Source organism: Rosa rugosa, chromosome 3, assembly GCF_958449725.1.
Source record: "Rosa rugosa chromosome 3, drRosRugo1.1, whole genome shotgun sequence".
Lineage (NCBI taxonomy): Eukaryota > Viridiplantae > Streptophyta > Magnoliopsida > Rosales > Rosaceae > Rosa > Rosa rugosa.
The window spans coordinates 3149753-3161341 of record NC_084822.1 but is presented as its reverse complement, the minus strand read 5'-3'; the positions used below and the strand labels follow the sequence as shown (position 1 = coordinate 3161341).

General features: G+C 35.9%; 2 protein-coding genes and 1 long non-coding RNA gene across 3 annotated transcripts; all 3 read right to left on the bottom strand.

Annotated features, from left to right (window-relative positions):
* Positions 1-2277: 2277 nt before the first annotated feature.
* Positions 2278-3622, bottom strand: LOC133735728 (aquaporin TIP1-2-like). The gene is made up of 2 exons (XM_062163160.1): positions 3162-3622; positions 2278-2998 (listed from the first exon to the last, which is right to left on the bottom strand). Exons 1-2 carry the CDS (start codon positions 3306-3308, stop codon positions 2291-2293), a joined length of 855 nt encoding a protein of 284 aa, XP_062019144.1. The 5' UTR covers positions 3309-3622; the 3' UTR covers positions 2278-2290.
* Positions 3623-4942: 1320 nt separating this feature from the next.
* On the bottom strand, positions 4943-6449 carry LOC133741311 (uncharacterized). The gene is made up of 3 exons (XM_062169249.1): positions 6323-6449; positions 6094-6184; positions 4943-5844 (listed from the first exon to the last, which is right to left on the bottom strand). The coding sequence occupies exons 1-3, from the start codon at positions 6391-6393 to the stop codon at positions 5053-5055; spliced, it is 954 nt and encodes a 317-aa protein (XP_062025233.1). The 5' UTR covers positions 6394-6449; the 3' UTR covers positions 4943-5052.
* Positions 6450-8791: 2342 nt separating this feature from the next.
* LOC133735834 (uncharacterized) lies at positions 8792-11364 on the bottom strand. The gene is made up of 3 exons (XR_009859279.1): positions 11126-11364; positions 9180-9269; positions 8792-8903 (listed from the first exon to the last, which is right to left on the bottom strand). It is a non-coding gene; the product is annotated as an uncharacterized LOC133735834 (long non-coding RNA).
* Between the last annotated feature and the right edge of the window lie 225 nt (positions 11365-11589).

The window sequence follows — 11589 nt, the reverse complement described above, 5'->3', positions numbered from 1 at the left end:
TTTTCTCTTAGAATTTTTTGGGAGTAACTATACTTCTTGAATCACGTTGTCATTTATGTTATTATGGTAGAATTTCATATGATACTTTTTCCAAACATTGTTGTCAATGGTCTCACAAAAAAAAAAAAAAAAAAAAAAAAAAAACTTTTCTTTATGATCAAATTAACATATGGCTAACATGTAGACTAATTTGATCAAATTGGTGAGTATATGAGTGTTATTGATGATATTAACACTATATATATAGTGACTAAATTGTTTTTTAAAATAAAGTACAAGGTAGCTAGAAAATTAAATTAGTCTATAATTTGGTAGTTTGCATGGGGTCCTATTTCGTGATCCTCGGGGGAGGTGGTTGGAGGTGTGTCTCAATTACCTCTCCGGAACTTATGGAAGCTTTGGCAAGGTGATGAGGAAACATCCAGAATGGCTGCTGCATGCGCATAATCTGATTTGTGCTTCTCGAGTATGATTTATCAAATATTATCAAATATTCGTATCTGCTGTGTTTTGCAAACTTCTCTTTATTGGTAGTGTACGATGGCATTTTGTTCTTACTTTTGGAGCTGCATGGTTATTCTTTCACTCACAATTTTGCTGCTCATCAATTGCTTGCCTAGCTCTGTATTATAATTTGATTAAATGCATCTTGGGTTGGGAAATGCTCTTCCATGCTTAGGAATTTCCCTTCCTCCAATTGCACTCATTACATTTTGTTGATATCCAAATTTCCACAAGTTCAAATTTAACGAGTGACAAGCAAAGGGGACGAGTCATCAACCTCGTGACCTAATTAGCTAGGCCTTCAAGCAAGCCCACTTCATGTCAAAAAGAGGCCCTCTAGTTAGCAAGAGATGCGACAAGCCCAAACACTCAAATGACTAACATGCATTTTTAAAGAAGCCGACACGCTTATTTACCGTGCGATACGCGTAGACCCAAGCTATGTTTTGGGGCTTATACGGAAGGGTGTGGTGTGGAAGGTAACGGATTCTGTGAGGCCTGTTGTTAAAATAAGGCCCATCGACAATTTTGGGCTTGGGGACCAAAATTCATGCTTGAGGGGTTAAAATCTTAACAAAGGCTAGTAGAGAGATGAAAGCAGGCCCAGCAAAACTCAAAGCCCATTAGAATTATCTCCTTACCGAAAGCCCATTACAACAGTCTCTACCCCAAGCCCGTTGAAACCATCTTCTTTCCCAAACCAGAATGTCGTTCTATCAAAATTGCTGCTGGGATTAGTGCTTCACCATTTTTGTCAAGAACCCAAAATCTATGGAGAAGCTTTCTGATTCATATACCCAGCAATCCCGTTTCAATTTCCAATAGCCCTCAAACTTTGTGATTGCAATTTACAATAGCAGAAAATAAGGGATTAGAATCCCTCAAAGATCACAGCAGCACATAATCTGGGATTGCCACCGTCCTATACCTATACCACCAACCTTCACTCTCATAGCCAGAGCAAGCTTTCACTCTTTTGGTTTCATGGAGAAAATAAAAGTTGAAAGCTTTAGGATTATCCCACCAAACTAAGAATACCACTTCAAAACCCCCGATTCTTAGCACGAATCTTCCCCGCCTATCTCCGCTATAAAAAGCGGGTTCATCGCCGTTGGAAGCAGACCACAACGACCCAAAAAATCAAGCAAGAAATCAAGCTTTATCTCTGAATCCCTAGCCATCAATTCCCCCAGTCAATCTTAACCCAAAACCCAGAAATAATGCCATTGCTGGAGCTCTCTCTCTTTGCTAAACTCCCAGGCATCTAGCTCCCACACCATATCCACCTATAAGTTCTATTCTTGAGAAATCAAGCTCTAATTGCTGCTGTTATCATCTAGCTGGTCACAACGAAGTTGTTCTCAGGTCTAACCTTTGATCGATTTTGGGCCTAGTCTCGCTTAATCAAGAGGGTTTTGTTGCCGAAAGTCCAAAACACAAAAATCACCCTCACACATTCTTTCAATAAAGATTATCTCTTTCATTAAAAAAGAAAAATTAACAATAAAATGCTTAACTATTATTTTAAGGGAAATAGAGCCGGTATAGTATTGTTTACTAATTAGTGCATGTCTAAATACATAAATTTAGTGAAGGCTCTTGTTATTATTTAAAATGCTATTTTATGACTAAGGCTTGACAACCTTATTAACCTTAAAAAATCAAACTACGGATTTATGTTAATTACACGTTGCATTCGATTTATATTACATATAAATTTGAGATAGTACATTGCTTTCTCCCTTGAGAATGGTGGAACTGATGACTATATATATTCAATCTCCATCTACAATGGCAAACCCTCCTTGGGCAAGTTCAAAGAGAAACAATAGTACACACTGCAGGCCAAGATGGAGCCAACCCAGAAAACCCAATGACCATCCCATAATATCCCCCCTTGCAACAATGCAGGTCCTAAGCACCTTGCCGGGTTCAGCCCCACGCCTGCATACCCGGACTTCCCAGTGACTGTAATGGACACAAAAACTGCAAGTGCCATAGCCCCGGCCACCACGAGACACACCATTGCTAAACCAAGTTCCTTGCACCTTTTCTTGTCGAATGCCACAGTGACTCCAACAAAGAGAACCACAAATGTGCAAACAAATTCTAACATCAATGCTGTTTGGGTGCCTACTCCATGTGTTGTGCAGCCACCTAAGGAGTACTTTTGGGATGCATTATGGTCCATCACAGTCTTGATAATAAGAAATCCCACAATTGAACCAACACATTGCATCAAGATGTAGATGGAAGCTCTAGCAAGAGTTATGACACCTTTTAGGGCAGCTATGAATGTGAAAACAGGACTCATATGACCACCAGATAAAGGAACTGTCACCATGAGGAAAAGGAAGGCTATGATGAAGACCGCAAAGGGTACTAACAGCTTGGGATCAACCTCATGTGAATCCAAGCATGAGATGATTGAAGACGTCAAGGTGAACATTAGACACGCAGTTGCTACAAACTCTGTAAGAGCTGCTCTCCACATCTGAAACAAGAACAGGGACTTTTAAGAATTCTGTTGATCAAATAAGATCGTCCTACATACATCATTTAAGTGATTCTCCCAAAATGATCAAATGGAGGATACAATATCAGTGAAAAACAAGAAAAGTTAATCTCTGTATTACTAGTAGCTAGATTAAGCTGACCTCTGGTGAAAAGTATTCATGGGCACCAATTGAAGCAAGAAATCTTTGCCTTAAGGAATTGGTTTCCACTGATCTATTTTCCGTACCACTGCCAACTGCTCTCTGCAATTTATGATCAGCTTCATGGGGGACGATTATCGACTCCATTGCCTCAAACTGATTGAAGAGGGATTAAAAGTTTCAATTTAAATAAACTGCTTTGTGAATCAAGACATAGGAGGAGACTATAATGACTGCTAATTGGTTAATCCTCCATATCTAATTAATACATGCCATTTCATATATTGTAGAGATTTCCGAAACAAGCTTTGGTTTTAGCCGCCCTTCGATCCTAGAAGATAGGCCTGGCCAAGCACTGTGGTATTTAAGTGATTAATTTTGGCAACATCTTCTTTGATGCCTTGGAGCGTGGAAGTCGAAAATGATTGAGATAAGGCTATGCTCTATAGCTGCAGGCATATTCATTCCGAAAAAACGAAGATGCTGGGTTTAGATCGATGAACAATTGAACTGATACTAAAATTAAAACGATTCAGTGACTAGAAAACAATCTAGCATTTGGAACGTATAATGAGGACAACCTATTCATCACAAGGGCTAAAACTATGTACGTAGGCCAAAAATTGTTAACTTATATATGTTAATTGTCTTTTAGTTAGATCGAGAAGCTAGGTTGCTTAATCATTGAATTAAAGATAATTATTTCATGAAGCATACGTACAATTGTGCTAAACAATGGTAACTACTCAATTGAGGCACACATACACAGTGTGAGTCGTTCATGCTTCATATCGACGGTTATTGATCATCATTGATGTATAACCTATGCGTTTAATTAAACAACTTTGAAGCACTAAGTAATACCAAAGCTTATAACAATCGATAGTTGTAAATTACGTACTCAAGCTGCTTGGTAGTAAATTACGTACTCAAGCTAACTATAAATTTGGCGATAGATTTTTTTTATTATTATTATTATTTTGGAAGGATGAATAACTGTTGTATTAGTCCAACATAATTTTTCTAGTTTTTTCTTGGCCCTCCGAGCTGGTTTACTCTTTGCACAACAGAATGGGTGGCATCACTTTGACATTGAAAGTGGCTGTGGCAGCAGTTCACAGAGATGAGGAAGATCTTTCTTTGCTTCGTTGTATCATCGATGATATTAAGACTCTTGTGAGAAATATTGAGGGAATCAATGTTCATCATGTGTTTCGTGAAGCAAACTATGTAGCACATCGATTAGATTCATTTTGTTACTGCATGTTAAACAGCAAGAAGCGTGGTCCGTGACCAACCAATGTACTGATATTATCCCAACTTACCACCCATTATGAATTGGGTTTTAACACAAAAGGCCTTGGTGTAATTGAGTGTAAGCCATATACTTGTAAGTTATATTATCTTTTATCACTTTTCAAATGTAAGATTTTAAGTTATATTATTTTTTGTCACTTTTCTTATATATGATTTTTCCTCTCTTACAACATCTTAGTTGCAATGAGGAGTATATGTGGTTAGATAAGGCTCTGAGATCAGAATGTTTTATTTGATGATTGTAATACTTTTATACAGAGTTTAGGCTTGATGTCTCCGGCAATGTCAATAACATGAATAAGGAGAGAAACTTGACTGGGCTGTAGTATTCTTATGTGTTATAGGATAATTTTGAGGAGTGAATGAGAGTCCGACTCATGATAGAGCTCATATGCATCAATCAACATCAATTAATAATTGTAAATTTGCCAATTCTTAGGAATCATGCAAATAAATACATTCATTTAAGAAACAAGATCAACCAAATTAAATTAAAATTAATACATTCATTTACGAAATAAGATAAGCCAAATTAAAAAAATGTCTCTTTGTCATAATGACTATCCAATTCATTCTACTTGGGAAGAGTCTTCACATAGTTGAAGATATCGTGCTTGTAGCCCTCCACGTGGAAATGTTGACGGGGAATGAGCTTGACGTACAAGTAGAAAGCGAAGCAAGAAATAGTAGGCCCGACCCAAAATACCCAGTGGCCGGTCCAGAGGTGGCCCCCACGAACAAGTGCTGGGCCGAGGCATCTAGCTGGGTTCATTCCAACCCCAGCGTAGCCCTTCACTGTTGTTACAGAGGTCGAGATAAACACAAGAATGCCCACCACTATTCCGATGATAGAGAGGACCATAACCTTACCCATGGCGTGGCCTTGGCGGTGGTCGAACGCCATCCATATCGAAGCAAAGAGGAAAATAAATGTGCATATTATCTCCAGCCAAAGGGCCTGGCCTGTCTCGATCCCGACCGTGATGGGCCCTTGTGGGCCCGGAGAAACCACGGTTAGGGTGCAACCTCCAAGTGAGAATGTTTCTTCAAGGCTGCTGTTAACCACAGCCTTGAGTGCCAAGGCACCTAGAACTCCTCCGACGCATTGCATGAAAATGTACACGGCAGCTCGTGAGAAGGAAATGATGCCGACCAGTGCTGCAGAAAAGGTGATGATGGGGTTGATGTGGCCTCCGGAAATCGGGTTGGTAGCAATTTGGAGAATCGCCGCGATGATTGCTACCAGGATTGACAATACAAGGTTTGGTGCTGAGATATTGGTCTCAATGGAGGAGATCACAATTGCGTCTATAGCAAAAACAAGCGCTGCCGTGCCAACCAGCTCAGCTAGAGATGCTCTCCACACCTGATGGTGTAATCACACAACGTTTGTCACAACTTTACAATTAATTAAGCAATTTCAAAGTTGATAATATAAAGAAGCTAGGTTTATTTTTTATTAAGAAAAAATCCTTGAAGTCACTATTCCTTTTCTAGCATAGTCGGGGCACGTAGCAAGATCCTAATTTGTTGGAAAATTATAACACACTCGGGACCTCGAATTCGAGACTAAATGCTAATTAATTGTTTATTTTGGTCGTGATTCAACACTAACCTGTGGAGAAAATAACTCGCGCAAGCCCAAAACCTCACTCAAAGTGGAGGGATTGGATTTCTTCCCTTCTTCAGTCTTCCAATGTTCTGACCTGCAAAATCGTTTCAAGAAGAAAACATGAGAGGAGTACAACATTACTTAGTAATCAAATTGAAGTTTATATATAAAACCAAAGAATTAGAGAATACAAAATAGCAGCTAGCTGAGGGAGAATGTGCATGGTGCTTACATTAATGGCATGGGGGAAGAGAAAGCATGAACTTTATCTTCCTCCATCGTTGGCCTGTTGATTTGAGCCATTTTCTCTTCTGTGGTTTAGTGGATTAAGCTTGAGTTTTCAAACGAGCATTACAGCTAGCTATATATATAGAGTGAGCAATGGCGGAGCTAGGATTTTAAAATAGGACGGGCTAGAAAATTTAATGCACCAGTCGAAGTGGTCACACAAGATACTGGTGGGTGTTTGCAGTCGCATCGCGATCAATATTGTGGCATAATTAGAGACCATATAGTGGGGAATGATAGTGATGATGGCTCAGCTGATCAATGGCGGAGCTAGGATTTTAAAATAGGGTGGGCTAGAAATTTTTTTTAATAAAAGTTTACTAATGTTTTATTTTTTTTTTTCCCTAAGTTTTACTAGTAACATGTTTTATTCTTTCCTTAAATTAAACCACATCATATATTAATTACATATTAAATAATCAAATAGCTAACTGATCCAAAAAAAACAACATTATAACATTTGATAGAAATTCGATAACAAAAGCCTTAAGACAAAAGAACATATCTACTCAAATTTTATCTTGTGCTCTTGAATATAACCAAAAAATTTTAATTATTGAATTTGTATCATAATTCTTAGCCAACTCTTATTCTGACCTAATTTACCTAAAAAAGGCAAAGCAAGCTTTTTATGCGAATATGTCTCTTAAAGCATAATAGAAAATAAAACACAATCAAGTACTTCAAGCAAAGAAATAACATAGATATGACCCAAAAAATTAACATATGGGCTGACTTTAGAAATTTGAGGTGGGCTACTTTTTAATATTTAATTTTTTAAACTAAAATTAAGCTATAAATTAATGTTTTTGAAAAATTTGGGGTGGGCTGTAACCCAGCGGAACCCGTGTATAGCTACGCCTATGAGAGTGAGCACGAAAGGAATGATCGAGCAGACAATAATATCTGTTAGAAGCTCTCATTCTATTCAAGTCAATTCCATTGCTTTCAACTCGTGGCTGCCCTACTTATATTCATTATGTGATGGACACCCTTTTCTAATATCAAGGTGAACAATAACAATGTTCACACGGATTTTTCTGGTTTACAATAATTTAGAGAAAAAAAAAAAAAGACAAAAATCTTGGGTTAGAACTTAGAAGTGTGTGAAGTTTTAGGTGGACTCATATCTAAGTAAACTAGGTAAAAAGGCCCGCGCGATGCTGCGGGTCTTTTAGTTGCAATAATAATTGGTATATTGTAGCAAAAAAAAAAAAATGACAAAACAAAGAAGAATAGCAAAAAGCTTTTATGTACATTGATCAATAATGTACAAAATGTTTGCTATCTTGGTTGATTGTTTCTCAGGGACCATTAGCATTACAAAAAAACAAAGAGAATGGTCCTGACAACCAGTGCTTATATGTACATAGCATGACATTGTTTGTCAAGGACAGTTAGCATTACAAAAACCCATAGATATTGGTCCTTATCACAAAACAAAAAGTTGCATTGCAAAGCAGAAGTGGTTAGGTAAGGTATTCGGTGTCAGAGCCAATGTATTTGTGCTGGTCTGATCTGATGGTTCAAAGTTGTCACTAAAATATACAGAGCACATGAAGGTTATATATAAAAGATTGGGTCATTAATTAAGGGATGCTTAAATTGAATCGACATAGTAGATATAAAATGCAGAAAATAAGTGGAAAGGAAATTTAACGTGAGGATTTTAAAACTTGCCTTTTCGGGTTCTTGCTTGGTTTTGCTTTGAACAATTCCTTCCTCTTCTTTCCAAATCTAAGAGGATTTCGCGTGGAAGTTGTTGGGTTGGTGTGAACTTGTGAACATCTCTGTATATCCCCTTTATAAGGAAATCTCTTTTTGTTCCTGGCTTCAATTTCAGCTGTTTGACTGTCCTTCTAATTGAAGAATTTTCGGCACCATAACTGCATTGAAAACTACTGGTTAGCCAAGAACTCCAAACTATTATGATACCATCGAAACTCTTTTCTCCCAGGATCAAATCACAATATGTAAAATGATGACACAAAAAAGTAGATCAAACCACAGTATATAAAAGTAAAGCATCTGCAGAAAGTCTGTTATCTGTGGATCAAAGGATAACCTAAAAACTGGATATTTGCTTACAGTATATAAAAATAACTCACGGAAGAAACCATTAAATCACTGAAATTTGCTCGCAGTATGTAAAAGTAACTCACAATCTGTTGTCACTATATGATTAATTGCAGCAATATTTATCTTTCGTTGTCCTACAATAATTCCCGCAGCAGATCGAGCACGGGATACATTAAGATTGTTGCGAGAGTAGAACCCCATGTTCAAACCGGTGTTTACTGGAGTGCCAATTGTTTGTTAACGAATGTATGCAAAGCAGAGATTCAATACGGTTTAGCACAAAAAAGAGAAATGAGAAACAAAATACAAAATTATGACTTAGTACAAATCCACCTACAGAATGAAAACAAAAACTTTAGCACAAAAAATTCAGTAATCAATAATCTCAAAATTGATACCTGAATTTGAAATAGCCAAAGGGCTTGATAGCACGCTGTCCCAAAGAGCTGCACAATAAAAGAGAACTACTTAAAAAATATGTTTCATACCAAAACACCCATAAATCCAACAACAATAAAAAATAAAAAATAAATAAAAAAAAGAAGGTAAAAACTCAATATTTTGCATCTTCCTGTATACATCAATAGTTAACTCTATATCAGTTTTCCATACTTATAATAATAAATATAGACAAATAAATAAATAAAGACAAAAACATCAGAAAATCTGTATTAATGCTAATAGCAAATATTAATCAACAAAAGAAAATAAAAATCACATACCTAAAGAAGTATACAACGTTGAAATAATACCAAACAATGTGCAAAGGAACAGCGGCGATAGAACCACACGAACACCTTTTTGCATAGAATCTAGAAAACAAAACTCAAATTATAAGGCAACAATGTGTGAAGTAAATATATAAAATTTATTTTTGATCTGGTAATTAAATAGATAGAAAGGGAAAGGGAAAGGCACGTCATTGAGGAAAATAGCAACTAAAAAGAACTAAATTTTAAATGGCTTCTCTTTCAATTAGAATCTGCTTCTTAATCTTTACCATCAGATATAAATTACCAAGATGCTCAACATATACTCTGATTCAAAAAAGGATTGAATGAGACCATCCCAAATACTGAACAATCTATCCATGAACATCCCAAATACTTATTATAGTTACATTATCATTGTCCTCACTTTTCTTCAGTAACAGGATTGAAAAAACAGAAACCCCAGCAATATCCAACTACTTATGGTATGAGAGGAGAAGAAGAAGAAGAAGAACCAAAAAAATAAATAAAAATAAAAATTCACAAAAAGCAGATTCTGCCATCTAAGATTCTGAATAAAGCTATTCAAACAACAATGCATATCTTTAGTTAATAAAGTCTTATTCTAGAATCACATGATACTAAATTCATACCATTCAAATACTCACTTTAAATTCAGCCATCTGTATAGAAAAGACTATTTGCTAATTCATAAAAGTACATTCTTAGTTCGACAGAACAAATTCATAGAAAACACATGACGAATCAGTGTTTGGCCTTTTCTTTTACTTTTCATATTAATCTCATTTCAACAATTAATAGTAAAGATATTACTCATATGCCAAAGAGGAACTGTCGTATGAGAAGTTTAAAAGTAAAACCTGACAGTGAAATTTCACCCATCACGTGTATATGTATATATGTACATATTTTCATATATAAAACAAACCATAAGAAGTGTTCTCTGAAATAACTCAGATGGCCAAACAAAACAACAATCAAAGTCACATAGAAATGACAAAGCTAGCCTCTTTATGATTGTTATGAACGTTAACAAAAGCAAGAAAGATGGGTAAGTAGCAGATTAAAGAAGAAAGAACAAAAGGGTAAATGCCAATCACAAAACTGCAATCATGTCCCTCACAACCTATAATCTGAGAACCAAACTAATAGCTATATAGTTGTCCTTCACCTCAAACAAAAGATGCAAATTTTATCAAAAATCGAACTTAACAGATATAGTTTACTTTGTTAAGTTTCTAGGGTTATAATCTTGCAATGTCAGGATGTAAATTATATTAGGGCTAAATACAAATTACTACCCTGTGGTTTAGGTCCAAAATCAATTCAGTCCCTGAACTTCTAATTTCATCAAAAACACCCCTGCACTTTCAATTTTGATCTAATAAGTCCAATTTGTTAGTTTTCCGACAATGGAGTTATTTAACTTGTTAATGTGGATCATATATGGCCTATGTTTTATGATGTGGTGTCAAGGTGGTCTGCATTGTCAATTTAGGAGTGAGTCCTACTATTAAAAATAAATAGTTTTTCAACAAATAATCCAACTATTTGAAAGAATATTAACGAATTGGACCTATTAGATCAAAATTGAAAGTGCAAGGGTGTTTTTGATGAAATTAGAAGTCTAGGGACTGAATTGATTTTGGACCTAAACCACAGGGTACTAACTAGTATTTAATTATGTATGAAATAGGTACCGATAATCAATACTGAAAATGAAGACAGGGTTCAGTTGCAAACTCTGAGGGAACATATTCAAAATCCTCAGTTCTTTTTTGGATATACTAACACCCAAAGCCACTCTATTATTTTTAAACTGAACAAAAAATAAACAAAACTAAACACACTTTATTATCTTCTCCCAAACTTGAATCTGTACAAAACTAAAATAATCAAAACACCAAACAAAACTAACCAAATTAAATGAAATTTACCTCCAGGCTCCAGCAAAGAGTCCAAAAGCTACACCTCTTTCTTCTTCACTGAAAAATCAATGAACTGAACTTTGACTGTATCTTTCCTTCAGAATCTCGACAAAGCTTACAAAACAAAACAAAACCATATCAGATACATTAACAATCAACACCAACCAATCTGATCAAAAATAACAAACTAAATTCAAGAAATCAAGCAAGCCACTATTTAATGTCTGAGAAATTCAGAAAAAAAAAATAAATAAATAACAGACACAGACAAAAAAGTCTTCTCCTAGATAAGAAAGTGCCAGAAATAACAATCTGAAGCGGGTCTTTTTTAACCTGAAGCATTCCAGGAAATTGTAAACCAACTAACCTACATGCCAGAAAATGTCCAATATTGACTAAAAGGAAAACGCTAAAGAATATTTGGTTGGTCTCTGCAGAACCCCAACGATTTGTCTCTTTTCTAAAGGAAAACG

Coding starts and splice junctions, on each gene's coding strand:
- LOC133735728 (XM_062163160.1), bottom strand. CDS start 3,308: ATGGAGTCGATAATCGTCCCCCATGAAGCTGATCATAAATTGCAGAGA. Junction 2,999..3,161: donor ATGAATACTTTTCACCAGAG/GTCAGCTTAATC, acceptor TTCTTGTTTCAG/ATGTGGAGAGCAGCTCTTAC.
- LOC133741311 (XM_062169249.1), bottom strand. CDS start 6,393: ATGGCTCAAATCAACAGGCCAACGATGGAGGAAGATAAAGTTCATGCT. Junction 6,185..6,322: donor TCTTCCCCCATGCCATTAAT/GTAAGCACCATG, acceptor ACGATTTTGCAG/GTCAGAACATTGGAAGACTG. Junction 5,845..6,093: donor GCGAGTTATTTTCTCCACAG/GTTAGTGTTGAA, acceptor TTACACCATCAG/GTGTGGAGAGCATCTCTAGC.